The sequence below is a fragment of the Jaculus jaculus genome, chromosome 3 (assembly GCF_020740685.1).
Source record: "Jaculus jaculus isolate mJacJac1 chromosome 3, mJacJac1.mat.Y.cur, whole genome shotgun sequence".
Lineage (NCBI taxonomy): Eukaryota > Metazoa > Chordata > Mammalia > Rodentia > Dipodidae > Jaculus > Jaculus jaculus.
Window position 1 is genome coordinate 135221204 of NC_059104.1, and position 22658 is coordinate 135243861.

At 39.7% G+C, this 22658-nt stretch overlaps 1 protein-coding gene across 1 annotated transcript in view; it reads left to right on the forward strand.

The window, feature by feature from the left end:
• The window catches only part of Cers3 (ceramide synthase 3), a 122306-nt gene that overhangs the window by 59905 nt on the left and 39743 nt on the right, over positions 1–22658 (forward strand). The window contains exons 6-10 of the mRNA XM_045145508.1: positions 2567–2624; positions 3303–3353; positions 4476–4568; positions 8015–8143; positions 11527–11633. Of these exons, the coding sequence (XP_045001443.1) occupies positions 2567–2624; positions 3303–3353; positions 4476–4568; positions 8015–8143; positions 11527–11633 (438 nt within the window). The remainder of the gene's footprint in view (positions 1–2566; positions 2625–3302; positions 3354–4475; positions 4569–8014; positions 8144–11526; positions 11634–22658) is intronic.

Consider the following 22658-nt stretch of genomic DNA (forward strand, 5'->3'; position numbering starts at 1 on the left):
GTGTGTGTGTGTGTGCACGCACATGCACACAAGTGTGTGTATATAAGTACAGCCAGGTCTTAGCTTTCAATTTTTAAAATAGCCTTTTAAAATTTTTTTTGCTTATTTTTATTTATTTATTTGAAAGTGACAGACAGAGAGAGAAAGAGGGAGGGAGAAAGAATGGGCACTCCAGGGGCTTCTAAAATAGGCTTTTTATATGACTTAGTTTCTGATTACTGAATCTTTTCTCTTACTATCAAAACAAGCTATGAGCCATGTATGGCAGCACATTCCTGTAATCCCAGCACTTGGGAAGCTGAGGCAGGGGACTGAGAGCTTGAGATCACTTTATGCTACATATGCAACCCATTACAAACAAAAGATAAAAACCAAGACATGAAAAAAGCCTGTAATTTATGTTAGCTACTCCAGCTATTACCTATCATCAATCTTTTTTTGTTTGTTTGTTTTTTTGAGGTAGTGTCTCACTGTAGCTCAGGCTGACCTGGAATTCACTACATAGTGTCAGGGTGGCCTCGAACTCACAGTGATCCTCCTACCTCTGCCTCCTGAGTATGAGCCACCACATCGGCTCCTATCACCAATCTTAATGCTGTAGAAAGAAGTGGAGCTCCTGGAGGGATTAGAACTCCATAATGATACACAAGACCCTCAGACTTTTAAACCCCAACTTCAGGCCTTTGTGCAAATTAGCAAAGAATCGAAGAGGGCAGACACAGAGAAGGGTGTGTTAAGATAATTTATTAAGGGGAGCGTAAAATCAGGAGAGAAGAAAAAAAGCAGCAAAGAGAAATTCCTCACAGGGAGAATAGAAGTCTCTTCCCTCTGATGGAGGAGCTCCCACGTGGTTCAGGTCCCTTTGTATGAATCAAGCATACATCTAGAGTGAGTGAGCCTCATTATCAGGCTCAGGCCTGTAAGGAGGAATCTGAATGGTTGGTGGGCCTAGGAGAAACACTGGTTTAGGAAGGACCCAGCCATGGTGGCTAAACCTACAAAGGGAAGAAGCAGGAAGCTGTTGCTGAGGAGGGATTAGGATAGGAGGTTGTTGCTTATGTCATCTTGGATGAGACTAATTCAGATATAAGTTCTAGTCTTGCCAGAGCAGGCAAGGTGACATCCATGTTTCTGTGAGCCAGTTCCTAGCCAACTACCTATTAGTATCATTAAGAGTTATCAGCTCTGGGCTGGAAAGATGGCTTAGTGGTTAAGGCATTTGCTTTCAAAGCCAAAGGACTCAGGTTTGATTCCCCAGGACCCATGTAAGCCAAACGCACAAGGTGGTGCATGTGTTGGAGTTCATTTGCAGGCTGGACGCCATGGTGCACCCATTCCTTCCTTCCTTTCCTCTCTCACCCTCCCCGCCTATTTCTCTAAAACAATGAATAAAAGAGCTGGGCTGGAGAGATGGCTTAGTGGTTAAGGCATTTGACTGCAAAGCCAAAGGATCCCGGTTCGGCAGTGGCTGGAGGCCCTGGTGCACCTGCCCATTCCCCCCCCTCCCCCTCTCTCTCTCTCTCTCTCTCTCTCTCTCTCTCTCTCTCTCTCTCTGTCTGTCAAATATATATATATAAGAGTTATCAGCTCAAAGCTAAGCCCATGTTTTCTATGTCCTTACCTACTTCTTTCATCCACCATATATTACTTTTGAAGAAAACATCAGACACCATCAAAGATTCATTTATAAGTATTTTATTACATATCACCAAAACATAAGTACTTTCTATTTTAAGCTTAACTTCAATATCAAATCAGAAAGATTTTTAAAAAATTATTTATTTATTTGAGAGCAACAGAGAGAGAGAGAAAGAGAGACAAAGAGAGAGAGACAGAGAGACAGAGACAGAGAATGGGCACACCAGGGCCTCCAGCCACTGGAAACAAACTCCAGATGCATGTGCCCCCTTGTGCATCTGGCTAATGTGGGTCCTGGGGAACCAAGCCTCAAATCTGGGTCCTTAGGCTTCACAGGGAAGCCCCAAAATGAATTTTTATTACAGTTGTGTACTACACCTAGTTCTGTCTTCTAAATCTCTCAGAAATGTTCCATACATTTGAAAATTATTTTTTGTTTGCTTTCAAATTCTGTTTTTAGGAGAAAAGAATCAAGTCTGGCTACATAGAAATCTTCCAAATGAGAATTAAGTAGGAGTAAGCTTAAGTGTTTGTACTAACTATATTCCATCTTACATTGATGATGATCCTAATGTAAAATCATCATTTGTTATGTGTCTGGAACTGGTCTAGTCAAATATTAATAGCCACTATTTATTGTTGCTTTCTTTGTCCTACAACAATGATAGATAGATTTACAGATTATCTTCAGTTATCCCTTTATTTTGAGATGAGTTATTCCCATTATATATATGATGAAATTAAAACCTCTGAAATTAAATGGCAAACATTAGATTCTAGCTTTGTAATAAATGACAACTAGGTTATGAACTGAGATTTTTTTAAGTCCTGGATATGTATTCTTCAAGACCCTGTCACACCAAATCCCTTTTTCCTCAGATGTCAATCATTTGACAAAGGAATAAAGCCTTTTCTTTTCTTTTGGCAGCTGGCGGTTTACATTTTACTTACTTATTACTATTGCTGGAATTGTATTTCTTCATGATGTAAGTTGGTCATTTTTATATGTTTGGAATTTATCTTTAATTTTAAATTTTCTTGCATATGAATTCCTGTAGGATTTAATACTTTCAATTAGTTAGCTAATAAACTTCTCTCAAGAGTCAAGATTTCTCTCAGACTGGGGATGCAGATTAGTGACACAGCACTGGCCTAGTATGCTCAAGGCCCAAAATGTTTCTCTTGAATACTTTATTGTTATGGTTGTTTTAATTTTTTTCTTTTTTTAAGATGGGTTCTTGCTATGTATCTGAGGCTGGTTTGGAACCTTTGTTCCTCCTGTCTCAGGCACCCAAGTGTTGGGATTAGAGGTGTTTTGCTAATACAGCTAGATCAAGGTATGTTTATGGTAGAGATAGAGTAATTAAATTGATCTAGAAATAGTTTTGGTAGTAGATTTAGTTGTTAGAAACAGTTTCCTCAATGTGACAGTACTATATATTGACTCCAGACTCCCTAGTCCATGGCGAATTTCACAGGAGTGTCAGATAGGAATATGAACAAATGCCGACATAGGGAGAGATATGTGTCAGAGGACAATAAGAATATGCAAAATAAGTGCATACAGCTATAGACAACACCAAGGGGTGCTGTGTTACCCACTGGCACCAGCCTTGGACTGACTAATTTATTTCTTCTCTCTTGGCTTCTTGGTTATTTTTTAGAAACCGTGGGCATATGACCTGTGGGAGGTTTGGAATGGTTATCCCAAACAGGTAAGTTCCCTTTGACACAGGCTCTTCCTGATTTCAGTACCAAGGCCCCTCAAATTATCCCTGGGCTAGGTCCTCATCCCCTTCCTGCTCTGTATCCACCTCTATGCCATAGTCTTGCTCTTTGTCTCCTGGTCTTCTGTATCCTGATTGTCTCATCTCTCATCACATTTGTTGACAGTTAATGTAATTAAACATTTGCTGTTCTGTGGGACATTAAAATTATTCCTTTAAAATCATTATTGTATTTCTTCCCTTATATTGAAATTTAGAATTGCAAGATTTTATTCTTTTCTCATAATTCCTTTTTAAATATTTTATTGATTTGAGGCAGAGAGAGTAAGTGGGAGAGATAGAGAGATAGAGAGAATGGGTCTGTCAAGGTGTCCAGCCATTGCAAATGAACTCAACATGCATGCCCCACCTTGTGCATCTGGCTTATGTGGGTCCTAGAGAATTAAACCTGGATCCTTTGGCTTTTCAGGCAAGTGCCTTAACTGCTAAGCCATCTCCCCAGCCCAGTTTTATTCTTTATGAGATTACCATATATATTCCTTACTCAGGTATAATTTTATTCAATGCTCTTTCTTCTTTTCAGTCACTTATAGGTCATTAGAATTCACCATATACCTTCCTTCTTAAAATATTTAAAGCACTGCTAGTCATTATTACTATTGTTTTACAAATCAGTCAAGTTATCCTTTCCATGTGGTTTATCACTTCTGCATTCCACACTTTCACACTTTGATCTAGAATTATTGGTTCTCTGGTCAAAGAAGTCTCTTTGACTTTTTTTTTTCTTTTTTAGCAGTTATTCTGACAAATTTTATTCTGCTGAAAATGTTACGTTGCCTTTGACTTTGGACAGTTTTGTAGGTATAGAATTTTAGCAATCAAGGATCTTCCTTCAGTACTTGAGAGGTGTCTTCCATTGTCTTTCTTGGGGGTGAGGATTGTCCACACTTAACAATAAAATACTTTGAAATCTTGTAATTCCTTTGAGGAGGTTGAAACTAAAGTTCTTGTTATTTTCTGGAATTTTTATGGACTATAAGTAGATTTTGTGAATTAAATATTTTGCTTCTGAGGTAACATTCAAAGTAACGAGTGCTTTACTTTCCTTAGCCCTTGCTGCCATCCCAGTATTGGTACTACATTATGGAAATGAGTTTTTATTGGTCACTGTTGTTTAGCCTGGGCTCTGATGTCAAGAGGAAGGTGAGTGTCTTACAGAACTTCTTTTATCAGTTTCTTGAGAATGTTTACCTTTGGCCCCAGATTCTAACTGAAACAGTATTTTTGTGTGTATTTAGCTCTGGCTCATTGGCTTTTTTTTTTTTTAATTTTGATAGTGCATCAAATAATTCACATCATGCTGATGCTTTTAGTGTCTTGATAATATTTGTAGATAAGCATAAACTTTAAGATTGAATCTATACCACTGATAATAACAAAATAAATCTCCTTTATTCCATATGGCTTTGGTGAGTAGTGTCCTTGAGTGTAAAGGAAATAAATGCTAGTACTTTTCACTGTGCAGCCACATATCCTGGTCAGTAAGACTACTTCATATGCTGCTGCCTTATGTTTCCAAGTCATTTATTATCTCTATTAGGAAAACTTGCTTCAGGTATTATTAGCTTTGCTTTATTTGCAGGGAAACTAAGTTATAGACATTCTAAATGCCCCCTCTGAAATCTCAGAGTGAGCACTTCAGAACTGTCTGGTTAATTTCATTGCTGGTTTAGTCCCTAAGTTAGAACCTCAGTGCAGCCACAGATTTCATCAAATGATAAATACTCAATAAATACTCTTGGTACTTCAGATCTTCAGACACTAACCCAGGCATACAATTCTGGTTTATTGAAAATTTTGTATAAGAAATAAAATTAAGATTTGTTAAATATTACATAAGATGGACTTGGCTTGATTAAATGATGTTTAAGTTTAATGGTGGGTGCTGCCCACCATTAGGGAGCACAGTGCAGTTGGCTGGACATCTTCAAAGAAAGCTCACAGACTTAACATCACACTGTGAAAAGTCCTGTAGAAGTGATCTCCATTCCCATGTGACTCATTAAAAGTTATAAATGCACTATACTAACTTTAAGCTAAGAATATATCAATATTTAATTGATGGGACCTTTTTCTTGAAGGATATATAGAAAATGATAGCTGTTAAAGGAAGATTTTTCTGGCTATGTATATGGATCCTATCATGATCCTTTCTTTCTATACATTTGAGGTCATGCTAATTGACTTTCCTTTTATTACTGGCAGGTGTATTGAAGTCCTTTTCTAGAATGAAATTTAAGTATGTGGTTATGTTTATAAATATCTGTCTTCAGATATGAACCTGCCAGGAGATGGCTGTTGAATACATTGCAGTCAGTTGCTTGGGTTTGAACACCCAACTTCTTCATTCATTGACATATTGTTCTAGTTGCTCAAACTTCTTAAATTTGGTATCCTTATCTATAAAATTAAGCTAAAAATAATTCTACCTCCTCTGTTTTTGTGAGGATTAAGAAATTATTCCATGGGACTGTGGCGATGGCTCCATGGGTAAAGTGTTAGCTATGCATGAAGCCCTGAGCTTGGATAGCCACACCCATGTAAAAGCTGAGTATGGCAGTGTATACCTATAATCCTAACACTTAGGAGACAGAAAGGAGCATCCCCAAGGCTTGCTAGCTAGCTTGTCTAGTCATATTGGTGAGCTTCAGATTTAGTGCAAGACCTTTGCTCAAAATAATATGATGGAAGCTGGGCGTGGTGGTGCACACCTTTCATCCCAGCCCTCAGGGGGCAGAGGTAGGAGGATTGCCATGAGTTCGAGGCCACCCTGAGACTCCATAGTGAATTCCAGGTCAGCCTGGGCCAGAGTGAGACCCTACCTCGAAAACCCAGAAAAAAAAAACAAAAAATATGATTGAAAGCAACTGAGGAAGACACCCTACATCAACTTCTTGCCTCCACATATATGTGTACACACATGCACATGTACCTACAAACATATGAATACATACCACACAGTACAAATGTACAAAAGGCACGCAGTGTGGAGGAATGGAAGTCACTTGCCTGCAAAGCCAAAGGACCTTGGTTCAACCTCCCAGGACCCCATTAGCCAGATGCACAAGGGGGCACATGTGTCTGGAGTTCATTTGCAGTGGCTGGAGGCCCTGGCGTGCCCATTCTCCTTCTCTCTCTCTCCCTCTTTCTCTCTGTCAAATAAATAAGTAAATAAAAATTTTTAAAAGCCGCACAAACATGAAAACAAAATAAGTTAATCCAGATAAACAAGACCTGGCTTAGAATAAACACACAATAAATTGAGCTATTATTATTTTCATATTGATTTTTCTAGTTTGGCTTCAAGGAAACTAACTTTTCAGGTTTCAAAAACATCTTTATCAGACATTCATATACCACAGAATTCAACCATTTAAAGTGTACAGTTCAATCATTTTTAATACATGTACAGCATTGTATAATTATTACCACAGTCAGCTTTAGAACATTTTCATTGCCCCCAAAAGCAACCCTGTTCCCTTTAGCAATCATTCTCTATGTCTTTCTACCTGCACACATCATGACAATCACTAACCTACTTTATGTCTCTATAGACTATATTTTCTGGATATTTCATATAAGTAGAATCATATAATATATGTCTGGCTCCTTTCATGTTGGATAACATTTTCAAGGTTCATGTTACACCATGTGTCAGTACATTACTCCTTTTTACTGTTGAGTAATAATAGTTCATTGATGGATAACCTTTATTTTACTTATCCACTTATCACTTGATGGACATTTGGGTTGTCTCTTCCATTGGCTATGATTAATAATGTTAATGTTAATAATATTCACATATTTTTTCTGTGGACTAATGCTTTTATTTCACCTAGGGGTAGAACAGTTGTTTCCCATGATAAATCTATGCTGGTATTTTGAGGACTGTTTAACAAAGCAGTTGCACTAATTGCATTCCTACCAGCATGTTACGAGGGTTCCAATTTCTCTGCATTTTTGACCACACTGTTTATTTTCTCTGTAGCGTTCTCCTTATGAGTGTGAAGCAACTCTCAGTGTGGTTTGGGTTTGCATTTTCTGGATGACTAATGAGGCAGAACATCTTTTCATGGGCTAGTTGGCCATTTTTATATCTTATTTGTAGAAAATCTTTTAGGTTTTATGTTCAGTGGTGGTAGCTCTCTTTAGCCTTAACTAGGACAAATTATTTGTCTTTCGTCTTCACTTTTATGTTCAGTAATTTATCTTAAGTTTTATTGTATATTTTCTTCCTTTTTGATTGAGCAAGGAATATACAATAAATGCAAATGTATACAGCAGTATGTTCAGGTATGTATGTATTTAAGTGTGTGTACATAAGTCTATTAAGGGGAAGTGGGAAGAATATCACATGTTAAAGTTAGATGCCAGCTCTTAGTGCTATCTCAAAGTACAGTGACCTCATCATTGAGGAAAACACTTAGCTACTCCACAAAGGTTGCATTTAAGAATTAAATGCAAAGAATTTTATAAATGTCAAGACTTGCAAATATAAGTAATTGATATTATTATTATTATTATCTCTTTCAGTCACTGCGAAATAACTATTTTTTCTTGATGCCTTCCATTTTTCTCTCATTATGTAGGATTTTCTGGCTAATGTCATCCACCACCTGGCTGCTATTAGTTTGATGAGCTTCTCTTGGTGTGCTAATTATATCCGCAGTGGGACCCTTGTGATGATTGTGCATGATGTGGCTGACATTTGGCTGGAGGTAAACATTTGCCATTTAAAAAATAACAAAAAAAAACACATCCTGGTTTTCTGTAATGGCTCACAGAAAGAATAGTCTGGATGACTTATCAGGGTTCTCTGTCCCCAGAACTCCCAAAGCCCACTGTGGGATTCTACTTATACAAGTAGCATGTTGGTGCTAGTTTAGGAAATAACATGAGGTACTTGAAGAGGGGACAAACTCAAGTCTTTTAGAAGGAAAGGTTGGAATTTTTATATTCTGGGTTCTCACAGTTGGGGGCCAGTGACTGACTGTGTTGGCTGCTGACACTGCTTGCTCTGATCTTCCTCCAGGTCCATCTCCTGCTTTAGGGAATGCCAACTGAGGATTTTTATTTTTTTTAATGACATTCCTTTTCTAAGGGAGAAATTGGGCTTTGGATGTTTTTGGAAGCAAGGAACATTAAAGCGAGAGTCTTCTTAATCCCAGCCACACAAAATACAAGAGGCAAAGCAACATTAGGACTGTTTTCTCAACCTGCTTCTGTTCTCTGTTGGTCTTGTTAGCATGGGGCTGTGATTGAATGGCCCTTTCACTGCCAGGTCTTCTGCTGCAGTTAGAGCCACATTTCCCAAACCCAGTTACTTACTCATTGCAGTATACTCGTTTATAATGAACCCAGAGAAATTGATGCTGACCCACTTCACATCTGGGGTTGCTCCTTAGAGAGCTAATAATTGAATATAGGTTGATATGGAAGAAATTAAATTTAATAGAATCTTATTCTTCTAGATTGGGGTTCAGCAAGCTTTTTGGTAGAGGGCCAGATAGTAAATATAGTTTTGTGGGCTTCATATGATCTCTGTCATATGTTCTGCCTTGTTTGTCTGTTTTTATTCCCCTTTAAAAAAGTGAAAACCATTTCTAAGAACTGACCAGCTTTAGCCCATGGGCTAGATGGTGATTTGCCCAACTCTGTTCAAGAAGTAACCAGAAGTCACTTGAAGCCATTTCAAAGCAATTGGCTGCTATAAAATGTTTGTAAAATCTTCCAGTATGCAGTGTTGTTTCTACTTTGTCTATCTTCATAATGAGGGTAAATCCCATTCTAAAGCTCAATATTATTATGTGTGCATCAGGGTAGCAAATGGCTCAGTGGAGCAGGGCTGTGCCAGGTTCTCACAGGCTGCTTTTTGTATGCAGCCATCTCCACTCTAATCTTTTTCTCTGATCACATCACAGCAATCCTGGCTGGCAGTCAAGACCACATTTGCCATGATTTAAGGATTTTATCCTTATCTATGGCTTCTAGATATGCTAATGTGATTATCTTTGGTGTAGAAATACTTTCATTGTGTTGTTAAAAGAAAGTAAGATGTTCATCCTAGGACTAGAAGCTTGGTTTTCCTCACCCACCACACCTACCCTGTCAGGAACATAACTTAATTCCCTAAGAGACTGGGGCGAATCATCCATTGTTTTGTTTTTTATCTCTAGCTGTAACATGAGAAAGCATATCAGTCCCTTATGGTGTATAGAAGTTTAGCTCACTGCTGTTTGAAAATATTCCGAGTCTTTAGGTTAAAAAAGGAACAAAGAAAAATTAAATGTCAGACTTAGAGGACCCTTCATGACTGAATTATATGAACAGGCTCATGTTGTTAATCATGAATCATTCTTGGTTCACAAGTCATGACCCAACCTGAGATTTGGGAGACAGGGCTAGTGTGCTAGGACCTTCCATCAACATGACATGGTGGCAGGGGCCTACTTGTGGCATTCTCCCAAGAAGGCATGCCCCATGGATTCCTTGAGTAGCTACTTCAGTGTTCATTCTGTTTCTCTCAATCAAGTTCTAATTGAATCCAGACATGGTGTCACTTTTGACTGTTTAAACCTCCTTGAAAGAGAGCCTATTCATTTTTTTCCTTTTCCTCAAGACAATTGTTGATGAAGTTCTTAGCTCTTTCTTTGCAATGAAAACCACCCTCAACACTTACAGTGTTTGCTCAGGCATAAGTTAGAGGTTTCTCCCGCCTCCATCCTCACCACCCCTCCCATCTTCTACATACTCAAGTGCTGACATAGTATTCTGATGCTTGAATTGAAAGGGCTTTTGTTGGGCACTTCCTCATGACCTAGTCCAGAAAGGGATAGGAGGATTTTTTCCCCCCACAAAGCCATTTTGCCCTCTTAAGTAGGCTTGCAGAGATTGCCATGCCTTATACATCTCTAACTTCCCACCTTGGCCTGGCCTCCTACCTTTTCCAGATGTACTCCACTCCAGTCACTCTCAGCTTTTGCCCTTTGTCTCTGCACCCATCTCCCACCTCCCAGGTGTACTGGCTTTCAATGGTATTAGCTGACCCTGTTCCCACTGGGTCCTTTGCAGGCTCCATAGGCTGTTCATACTTTCATCCATGGCTAAGGCTGGGAGCACGCAAATGCAAATGCATGCTGCCTTTCTTGTTCTAAAAACAACTAAAGCTTCCAGGATGATACCATCTCTGAATCAATCCACATCTGAGCCATGTTCTCTATAGGCCTAGTCTGTACTTCCCATTCCCTCTCCACCCCCCAAAAGCTTCCCACTTCAACCTTGGGCTGAATTGGACAGTACAATAGAGTATCATTGAACATTCCAGCCCTGTGCTCAACACTTCTTTCTACTATTCCTTTTATTCAACAGACATATAGGAATAGTATATACTAGTAGAAAGTAAGCAGGAAACAGTTGGGTGCTTAAAACTTTATTGAAACCAGGGCAGGGCCCCAAGAGTTGTCTCTTCTGTTATCCTTCTGCAGGTAGCCATGTCCATTACAGTGTTCTTAGCCCGGCCCAGATTTCACTCTTCTCTTGTCCCAGCCCTTTTGCAATCCAGGTCTACTCTCAGGGAAGTGGAGATAGTAAATAAATTCTCGTATAAAACACATGCTAAGGTTTATTATGCTATCCTCCATTATTTTTGAAATAAGTAGTCCTATTGGAGTCATTTTAAGACATCTTTGAAGACAATTGTTGAGATTTTCAAACTTAGGGCAAGATAAAGAGCTTTAGTTCTTTTAAGAGTCACCACTGTGTGGCTGGGGAGATGCCTCAGTTGGCTTGAATTTGGATCCCCAGAACCTGTGTCAGTGCTGGGTAGGCATGGAAGCCTGCCGGCAATCCCAGTGCTCAATTGGCAGAGACAGGGGATCCCTGGGGCAGGTTGGCTATCTAGACCAGCTGAATTAGTGGGCTCTGGGTCATGTGAGAGTCCCTGCCTCACTTAATCAAAAAAGAAAAAAAGAGTTATTAAGGAAAATACTCCACGTCAACATCTTTTCCAGCCTATTTTCTTAAGCATCATGCCATTTCCTTAGTTTTAAAAAATTATGTGACCAGCACTTTGTCTGAATGCAGTTTTTTTCTTTGTTTTCAGTCTGCTAAGATGTTTTCTTATGCTGGATGGAAGCAAACCTGTAATGCCCTGTTTTTCATCTTCTCTGCCGTATTTTTCATCAGCCGCTTCATTATTTTTCCTTTCTGGTGAGTAAACAAGGTGCTGTGCCCTCCCTTTGTCAGTGTGCCTGGGTGGCTTTTGACACTGACCTTTCTATCCTTACACTATTTGCCAAGTTCATCTGGAGAACAGGTATCTATATGTTTTTCTTTTAGAAAAAAAATATTAAAACTTTTATAGCTTTTAATTGTATAAAAATGAGACCACCATCTTCCAGTGTGGAAAACGTTTGTTACGGAGAAAGACAGAAGATGGGTAAGCCAATGGGGAACAGCAGCTGTTCTCTGCACCTTGTTTCATGCATGTGTTTTTTTCTTGGTGATGAGCAGCTGTCCTAGTTACTCAGTGACAGGCCACTGTCCAGTCCTCACGTCTTTCTGTAAGACGAATGTGCTCTGTGCTATAGTAGTCACAGCTGCCACCAGAGTGCCAGCCACTGGATCAGCCCTGTACGGGGTCAGCATTTCCTACACTACAGATCGCAGAGGTGGATGTCATCCTTCCTGCTGCACACATGAGGACACTGATGCTCATGTCACTTTCCATAGCCATCGGGCAGACCTCTGGGAATCTTTTAGGCATTGAGTGGCTCTGCTGCATCGGTTTTATTTAGCTATGGACCCATATTATGCATCCTATGACAGACCTTGGTGAGCATAATTCCTCACACATTGACTGATAGAAACCAGAGTAAAGATGAGAAAGCTTCAGATAGTTTGGAAGGAAAAGCTTTTAGGCAAAACCACAGTTTAGGTCTGACCCAGGGCTTCAGGTTCTCTCACCAGAAGAATGAGAAACAAATGGAAACTTGTTCCAAGCCTTATCTTAGCTAGATGGATAACACCTTTAACCAGCACCCAGGGAGGTCTGGCCAGAGAGGTCAGGGGGAGCTGCCCTCTCCATGGGAGCCAGGTGCATTCTCTAAATTTAGGTGTCTTGAATAAGCATTTTCTGGAGAGGAGCAGTTCAGGTTAAGTTCATGGACGAGAGCCAGGCCTGGATTCATACCCTGCCTCCACACACTTTTGTGGTCTTAAGCAGGTTGAGTCATTTTTTTGTGCCTCAGTTTCCTCAACTGGTAAAATGGAAACTAGTGTTGACATGAAGTTTATCTGAAGGAAGACCAACAAGTTAGTTTTAGAAAAATGTCTGTTACTTAGTAAGTAGTAAATGATATACTTCATTAAAATTACTGAGTATCTCAAATGTTGGAGTTTAATCTAGAATCAAATCCAAGACATATGCCGCATACATTCCCTGTTTGGCAAATCCTATTACAGTCATTTTTGCGCAAGTATATTTGTAAAAATCAATTATTTATTCTTTTTAGGGCACTTAATGGAATTCACAGCCTCCTTCAAGCAGACTAGGCAAGAGCTAATTTTACCACTGAGACACACCCCCCCCCCCCAGCCCTTGATAGCAGTAATTGATAGGATAGTTATTGACTTGTAGATGACAATTGTCTTAGCCTCACCGTAGGGCTTGGATAGCAGCAGGTCTGGCATTTTCCCATTTGTGCCTCTCCTCGTGTTCCAAAGACTCCTCATGCTCCCTTTGCAATTCCTGGAGAGCAAACCATCTAAAACCTTGGGGGTTTAAACAGTGCTGGGCAAAATTTTTCTGTAAAGGATCAGAGAACAAATATTTTAGGCTTTGAGGGCCACATGTGGTTTTTGCTGCATATGTTTCTGTGTTTTGTTGTTTTGTTTTATAACTCTTTAAAAATGCATCAAAGACGAGTATGGTGGCACACACTTTTAATTCCAGTACTCTTGAGGCAGAAGCTTGCTGTTGACGTTGCCTGGGACTACATAGTGAGTTCCAGGTCAGCCTGCGCTAGAGACTCTACCTCAAAAAACACAAACAAACAAACTGTATCAAACTATGCTTAGTCCACAGGCTATATAATAAAATAACACATTGTGGGCCAGATTTTATCCAGAAGCCTACAGTTTGCTGACCTCCTCTTTGAATGAACAGTCTCCTGTTGATTACTGTTACCTGCATGGTTTTCAGGACTGATTGGCCTTAAAGGCCAGATGGTTTTCACTTTGGGTCTCTCATGCACTTATAGTCAGATGACGGCTGGGCAGTCAGATAGTGGCTAGTATTGGAACTTCTTCATTTTTTTCAAAACATTTTTATTGACAACTTTCATACATATAAGCAATATATCATGATCATAATCCCTTTTCACCACCTTCCCTGTGGATATATATATATATATCCATATATATATATATGGAGAGAGAGAGAGAGAGAGAAAGAGAGAGACAGAGAGTGAGAGACAGAGAGAGAGAGAGAGTTAGTTAGTTAGTTAATCAGTCAGTTTTCAACGCAGGGTCTCACACTAGCCCAGGCTGACATGGAACTCACTCTATAGTCCCAGGTTGGTCTTGAACTCATGATCCTCCTACCTCTGCCTCACAAGCCCTGGGATTAAAGATGAATGCTACCATGTCTGGCCTTTTTCTTATTGATTTGATTATGGAACATTTTTGAAGCTTCCTCAGTCACATTGTTGAAGTAACACATTTAAGACCAGCTGGTGGTGGTGATTGTTGTTTGGGCTGAGCCAGGGTTATGGCGAGGACACCTGCCTGCGGCCCCTTCACCTAGTTTTGGCAACTTCATCTCAAGCATGAGCATCCAAAGGAGAGCGAGGCAGACACTGTATCTCCTTTTGTAAACCAGCCTCAGAAGAAGTCACATCACGTCACTTCCCACACCAGTCTTCATGAGGACCAGATCCCAAAGCCGTACAGTATTCATAGAAAAGAAAGTTAGGCTGTTTCTGGATGGGTGGCTTCAAAGCATTGGCAGACATGTTGAAAAGCACACATTCCATTCAGGAACTCTGAGAAACTTCTTCAATGTGGAGCTGGGCCTTCCTTTTATTTTTGTTTATTTATTTGAGAGTGACAAGGAGAGAGAGAGACAGAGAGTGAGTGGGCACATCAGGGTCTCCAGCCACTGCAAACAAACTCCAGATACATGTGCCACCTTGTGCATCTGGCTTACATGGGTCCTGGGGAATCGAGCCTCAACCAGGGGTCCTTAGGCTTCACAGGCAAGTACTTAACCACTAAGCCACCTCTCTAGCCCCTGGGCCTGCCTTTTGATGCAGCAATGGAGAACATTCACCTTAGACCTCCAGTAATATCTCAAATAAGCAAGCTTGCTCTCCCCTATACACAACTGAGCACTATGTGACTTTATAAATCCTCGCTTCTCCTGCTAGCATCTGAATTTCGAGAAGAATTAGTGGCTAGCATTTGACATTTTCTTCACCTTGGTACTGAATTTATTAGTTTCACATTGTATTCCCAACAATTTTTTCAAATAATGATACTTTTTTTGTTTTGGTTCTTGGATGTACTTATCTACTTGAACATTATAAAGATACCACCAGAAAATCACTAGTCTAGAAAGATCATTGTAGTGAGGTAAGTTACTCCCCACTCTGGCCAGTTTCTTCCATAAATCACAAGAGCAATATTGATCTCCAGACTGGCTGATCCACAGGGAAGGAACACTCTGTTTTACTGACTTTGCATCCTGCAAATGTTGAATGTCTATCTCAACCTCAGTTTGTAGGTGGTGGTGTGGCTTGTTGCTTCATGGTCCTGCTAGGTATTGCAGAGTGCAGGAAGTGAGAGACCCAGTTTCTACTCTTCAGGAATGCATACTAGCAGCAAAAGAGAACTTTGTAGCCACCTCTTGTTCACATACTTGAATACCATTAACAGTGACTTGTCTCTATTGGATGTTCAAAAATGAAAAAAAAAATCATTTCAAGTCATAAATGATAGCCAAACACCTTGTTTTCTTATTGCTAAGAGCTCCTATGCCTGTGATCACTTTTCTTCCCCACCATCAGTCACAGAGTTCCAGACTTCACTACTAATGACCAAACTATCACTATCAGAGTAAAAAAGAAAAAGTGGTGTTCTGAGAAACCCGCATGTGAAAGGAAATATTATGGGCAATGAGACCACATAATACTAATAATGGTCAGTGGTGAAATGAAAATTAATGCAAGATAACAACATTCAAAATGCTTCTGGTCATCAGAGGAAAAGGAGGATGAGGTCACAATGGATTCGTCTGCAGAAGGCTTTGCAGGACTGAACACAAGTTTTAATGGTGCCACATTCAGCTTGGTGCCCCAGTGCTACCAGCTGAGGTAAGGGGACATGTACAGTGGGTTCTTGTTGGAGTTAAAGCCATTCATTGAGCCACCACTGCAGATGTGAATCCTAGAAGCAGACTTTTCAGTGACACACACAATGAAGAAGACCGTAAGTTTGCCCATATATGTTCACTAGCTTCTGGTCAGCACACACACACACTTCTCAATCGTCTGAAGCTTCCAACGTCAACTAACTTGTTCTCCATGCCCTAAGTACTTCAGCATGTATTTCTTAGAAACAAGAACATTCTCTTAATCATAGTGTTAATTAATTGCAGGAAATGTAACAATCTACCTTCCATGTTCCAATTTTATTGATCAGTGTCTTTTATTGCTTCTTCACTCTTTACCCTCACTTGGAAGACAGGTCATGCATTGTATTTAGTTGACATTCATATGGAACAGTCCCTTGCCACTTTCTTGTCTTTTCATATATTTTGGAACAGTAAGACTCCATCTCCATATTCATTTTTCAGATAAGGAGTAAGAGTATTTCAAGGACTACATAATTGGCTATGAAAGAACCAAGGCAAAAAATGGCAAGAAACAGGATCTTTGAAACATAGAATAGGCACCTGTGTTTTTGGGTTTTTTTTGTTCTTTCTGTGTTTCTTGTGATACTGGAGAGTGACAGCAGAGCCTATGTATGCTAGCAAGCTCTCTGCCACTGCTGTAACCCACTACCCCAACAGAGATCTTTCCACTTAAGTTACTAATTGGATATACTTTGCTTCACAGGGTATTGATTACACTTTTCTCAACTACACTTTCACACCTTGAAATCTAAGACATTTCTGAGCTGGACAGTGACTCATGTGAAGAAGCAATACTTGTTATTATCAAACGACACAGTTTACACCTACAATGAGCAACCACAGTACTACCTTCAACTTTACATTTTCATTTGAGGACTATAACTTTTTGGTGGTTGCCTTATCTAGGCTGGCAAAACCAGCACTAAAATCATGATTTGTTCACACCACATAGACTCCAGTGGTGGAGAATTAGGATAGGAAATCAGCCTAAAAACAGAGAGAATTGAGCTCTGCAGCCCACATCCATGGTAGTAGTTGATAAATTTGGAAAGATGGAGATGCTGAGGACAGGAGCCTAGTAGATTTGCTAATTCAGAATTCTGTCAGTCTTTGGCATTCCCTATGAAAAGGAAGATTCCATCCAATTACTATAAAGTAGTGACTGTGGATAAAGTGTCCAAGTGAGTGCTTATATATGTTCATGTGTGTGCATGCATTTCAGTAGACTCTCAGGGAAGGCAAATGCATGCATTTTTTTTCTTCTTTATGTACTTTGAGTGAAGGAGAAGAAGAAGCAGAGTGAAAAATTAAGCCACCAAGGCCAGTGGCACAACAGCTCCTCTCTCTGCTCCTCTGTCCTCCCACAGAGAAATGTTTAGAATGCCCAGCGGCTTCCTCCCCCACCCCATAGAGCAGAAAATCTACCCAGTTCTGTAGCTTGGTGGTGGGGTGTATCTCCTGTGCAGAGTCACGACAGCACTAAGGATAATAGTTGTAATTATCATGTTTTTTGAGTACTCCCTATATGTTAATTTCTTCCCATGTGTCACTACATTCAGTGCTCATAACAACCCAGTGAGGTGGGTGGGGAGTTCACCCCACACATCATGGGCTCTGGAGCCCACACCTTTGGTATTTTCATTCTTATGGCAGGCTCTTCCACTTTGGGAGCTCCACAAGTTTGTAGTGCTTGCTGTGTGTCTTTCTAGAGTCTCCCAGGGGTGTGGTTAGTTCCACCCCAAGTCTAAGGATTCTGGGCTGAGTGACTCCTGCAGGTTTGAAGCAAGAAATGAATGGCATGGGATCATAAACCCAGCTCTGGTGAGTCAGTGTGCCACTCCCCTTTCCAAACCCAGCAGTTACTGTTGTGCTTAAAACAAAGGCCACAACCCTGACCCTGAAATGCAAGGCATACCTGAGATGGCTCCGTTTACCTCTCCACCTCCTCTTATGCCATCCTTCCCTGCCACTCCTATCCCTCAAAAACGCCATTAGGAGTTTTATAAAGTGTAGAGCTGTCAGAATGCAAAAAACTGCCTTTAAGGTTGTTTTTAGCGCCTTGAATTTTCCATGATGCCCCTCACCTGAGGGTGGCAGTATATGTTGTGAAAAATGGAACCCTCTCTTCTCTGTCTTCCCTTCCACAAGAGGGAGTGGGGAAGTCAGTTGCAGTTCAGTGGGAACCCCCTTATAGGCATCATGCCCCTTCTCTTTGTGAGAATCAGTTAGGCTTACTAATTCACATTAGCTAGCAGACTGTGGAGGGAAACATTTTTTGAGTATATTAATTTGTCAGCTGTCTAAAAATATTCTTATTTATTTAAGAGAGAGAGAGAGAGAGAGGGAGGAAAGAATGCTACTACTGCAAACTCCAGATACTTAGGGCACTTAGTGTATCAGGCTTTAAAGTGGGTACAGGGAAATCAAACCCAGACTGTCAGACTTTGCAAGCAAGTGTCTTTAACTGCTGAACCATTGCTCCAGTGCCCCTTTGGTCAGTTTTGACATTGACAAAGTTCTGGACTAATAAAGGAGAACACAGATGATCACAAGTTGTGGCCATGGCCTTTGGCCTGTTGATGAAGTATCTATCTGTACAGGCAACTGTGGCTGAAAGCAAGCTGAGGTAAGCCCGAACACTAAGCAAGGGAACCTAGAGGAAAGTTATAAATTCAGGGGTGACCAGAATAGCATGAGGGCTTTTACTTGGGTAAGGCCTGGATGAAGAGAGCTTTAATTGAAAAAGTGAAATACATTCTAGGCTGAAATTATATTCGGAATAAGGCACACCTTTGCTTAAGGACCTAACAAACTGGAGTGGTAAGGAGTTCATGTATTTATGCCTTTTATGACCCCACTGGTTCAAGAGGCTTTGGCTCTTTATACAGTTCTGTATTTCTGATTCCTGCCCAGCACCCAATAGTACTTTGTAGGTACTCAGTCAGTACTTATTTGAGTTAATAAGGGAGGCACTGTTTCATTTTACAAGGGAGAAAATGAACAAGAAAGTGACATAAAGTATACACCTTATAAACAAAGCCAGTATTTTAAGATATGGGTGGCAAATGACACTGAACAAAAATAGCCAAACCTAGGAGAAGGGTGACACCCAAATATTTCTACCTCAAATAGAAAAGGGAAATTTCAAAGTTCACAGAGCAGAAAATAAATTTCAAAGCATTTTCCAGAGAGACTGGCACAGTTTTTAAGGTATTTTTATTATATTTTTACTTTTTTGTTTATTTTTTTATTTATTTCTTTGAAAGCAACAGAGAGAAGGAGGGAGAGAGAGAGAGAAAGAGAGAGAATGGGCTCACCAGGGCTTCCAGCCACTGCAAACGAACTCCAGATGCGTGTGCCCCCTTGTGCATCTGGCTAACGTGGGTCCTGGGGAATCGAGCCTCAAACCGGGATCCTTAGGCTTCACAGGCAAGTGCTTAACCACTAAGCCATCTCTCCAGCCCTTATATTTTTGTTTTTGAGAAAGAAAGAGAGAGAGAGAATGGACACATCAGTTCCCTTCCAAAATCATTGACACTTAAGGGTTGATTTTCTTTATTTTATTATTAGTGTATTTTCATCATAGGACTGTTATTGAAGACAGTATTCTCCTTTCAGGGGAATATTGTGGATTGAGCTAGTGCTCTGACCACCAATCTAACAAAGAAAAATGACACCTCAGCCCTACTAAAATCTAGACTCATTGGAATATTGCAAATACCACTACTAGAACAATAAGGATGACATTAAAAAATTTAACAACAACCTAATCCCATGTACACAAGTCTCAGTGCAAAAACACTAGAAACATGAAAAACCAAGGTAAAATGGCTCCACCAAAAATTACCAACCACGCAGTAATGGCTTCAATGAGAATGAAGTACATGAAGTTCCAACAAAGAATTTAAAAGAATGATTGTGAATATGTTCAAAGAGCTTAGAAGACAAAAATTTCTGGATGAATGCCAAGAAAACCAATTAGCTGAATGAAATAGGCCAATATAGAATATGAAAATGGTATTCAGTAAAGATAAACTGTAATACTTGGAATGAAAGATTCACTAAGTCAAATAAAATGTTTAGTGGAAAGTCTCACCAACAGACTGGATCATAGGTAGGATAGAATATCAAAATTTAAAGCTGCCAATCTAGACTATGATGCCCAGCAAAACTATCTATAATCATTGGAGAAAAAAGAAAACACTTTCCACAATAAAAATAGAATCAAGGAATCCCTGAACAGTAAGTCAAATCCACAGAAGAAATGAGAAAGAATACTTCAAATAGAAGTAAAAAAATTCCTACACTTGAATGGAAATGAAAATATACCATATAAAAACTCATGGGATACAATGAAAGCTATCCTAAGAGGGAAGTTTATAGTTATAAGTGACTACATTAAAGAAATAATAAAAATTTAAAAGCATGAATGTACCAGGGTGGTAGCATATGCCTTTAATCCCAGCACTTGGAAGGCAGAGGTCAAAGGATTGCTATGAGTTCAAGGCCAGCCTGGGAATATGGAGTGACTTTCAGATCAGCCTGGGCTAGAATGAGAACCTTCCTGGAAAACAATTTAAAAAAAACAGTAAGGTGTTGAAAAGATGGCTCAGTAGTTAAGATTGATTGGTGTGAAAGTATTAGAGCTTGAGAGGGCCCGAATCTGCCTGAGTTTAATTATCGAGAACATACATAAACACCTGGGCAGCCATGTATGTCTGTAACCTCAGTTCTAAGAGGGGCAAAGATGAGGGAATCACTGGGACTTTAATAATAGCAAATAAAAAAGCAGCTCTGATAGAGCAAGTAACTTAATCTCAGGGAAAAGGTGAACAAACAAAAAGAGGAAGACCATCCAACATTCTCCTCTGGCTTCTGCATATGTACATACAGAACATGCATATCTGCACATGAATGTGCATGCATTAGACACACCTCACACAATACACCATACATACCACACACAACACACACAACACACACACACACACAAAAGTCAGAGAAAAGCTATAGAGATGGCTTAGCAGGTAAGAGCATTTTCTGTGCCAGCATGAAGACCTGAGTTTGATTGCCCAGCATCCATATAATAAAGCCAGACATGGCCACACATGCCTATAAGCTGGTGCTGAAGACAGACAGAGAAAGGAGAATCACTGGAGCTTGCTAGTCAGCCAGTCTGAAAACCCCCCCAAAAAAAAGACAACTCCAGGTTCAGTGAGAGACTGTTCCCAGGACACAAAGTAGAAGAGTGACAGAGAAGGACAGCTGATGTACTACTGGTCTCTGCATGAGTGTACATAGGTCAGATATATCTATACCCACACACCCCCACCTACACATGCACACACATCAAAGAGATCACAGATAAATAATTACAGGCCACATGACCTTGAAAAAACAAAAACAAGCAAATCTCAAAGCCATCAGTAGAAAGAAGTAATTAAGATAAGGGCAGAAATTAATGAAATAGGAACAAAAAATGTAAAGGATCAATGGAACAATGAGTTTTGTATTTGAAAAAATAGACAAGATCAACAAATCCTTAGCTAAAGTAACCAAAAGAGTGAAGTCCCTCCAGGTATGGTGGTGCTTGCCTTTAATCCCAGCACTTGGGAGGCAGAGGTAGGAGGATCTCTGTGAGTGCGAGGCCAGCCTAAGACTACATAGTGAATTCCTGGTCAGCCTAGGCTAGAGTGAGACCTTAAATAAAATCCAAAATAAATAATAAAAACAAAAACAGTGAAGTCCCAAATTGATGAAAGTAGAAACAAAAAGAGGGACAGTACAACATGCAAAAGTAGGACAGGAATTAAAAATATATATTCTACTAAATTTAAAAATCTAAAAAAGCCGGGCATGGTGGTGCACACCTTTAATCCTAGCACTCAGGAGGCAGAGGTAGGAGGATCACTATGAGTTCGAGGCCACCCTGACACTACATAGTTAATTCCAGGTCAGCCTGGAGCAGAGTGAGAAACTACCTCAAAAAACAAAAAAGAACAAAAAAAAAAAAAAAAAAAAAACTAAAAGAAATAGATGAAATTCTAGATGTACATGGCCTACGAAATTTAAAACAAGATGAGATAAACAATTGAAGTGGATCTATAAAAAACAGTGAAATTCAAACAATGACAATAATTTTAAAAAAAAGTTTAGGCTCAAATAGATTTACTGCTGAATTCTGTCAGACCTATAAAGATGAACTAACCCCAGTTCCTCTCCAGTGAGCCCATAAAATAGAAAAGGAAGGAACACTGCTGGGTGTGGTGACGCACACCTTTAATCCCAACACTTGGGAGGCAGGGGTAAGAGGATCACACCGAGTTAGAGGCCACCCTGAGACTAGTGAAATCCAGGTCAGCCTGGACTAGAGTGAGACCCTAACTCAAAAATAAAATAAATAAATAAATAAATAAATAAATAAATAAAAAGGAAGGAACACTACCAAACCCTTTTTACAAAGCCAATGTTACTTTGCTAACAAAACTAGATAGACACAGTAGCAACAGCAACAATAATAGACTAATCTCCCCATTGAACATGATGCAAAAATTCATAATAAATACTTCAAAACTGAATTCAAGGGCACATCATAAATCAGTCACCATGATCAAGTTGGTTTCATTCCAGAGATACAGGAATGGTTTGACATGTGAAAATCAGTATGTGCACTGCATCACATAAATGGACTCAATATAGAAATCCCAATATATGCAGAAAAGCCTTGGACATAACCCAACATCTTTTCATGATTAAAAAAAAAAACAAGCTAAAGAGACTATGAGTAGAAGGCACTTATCTCATTATAATAAAGACTATGT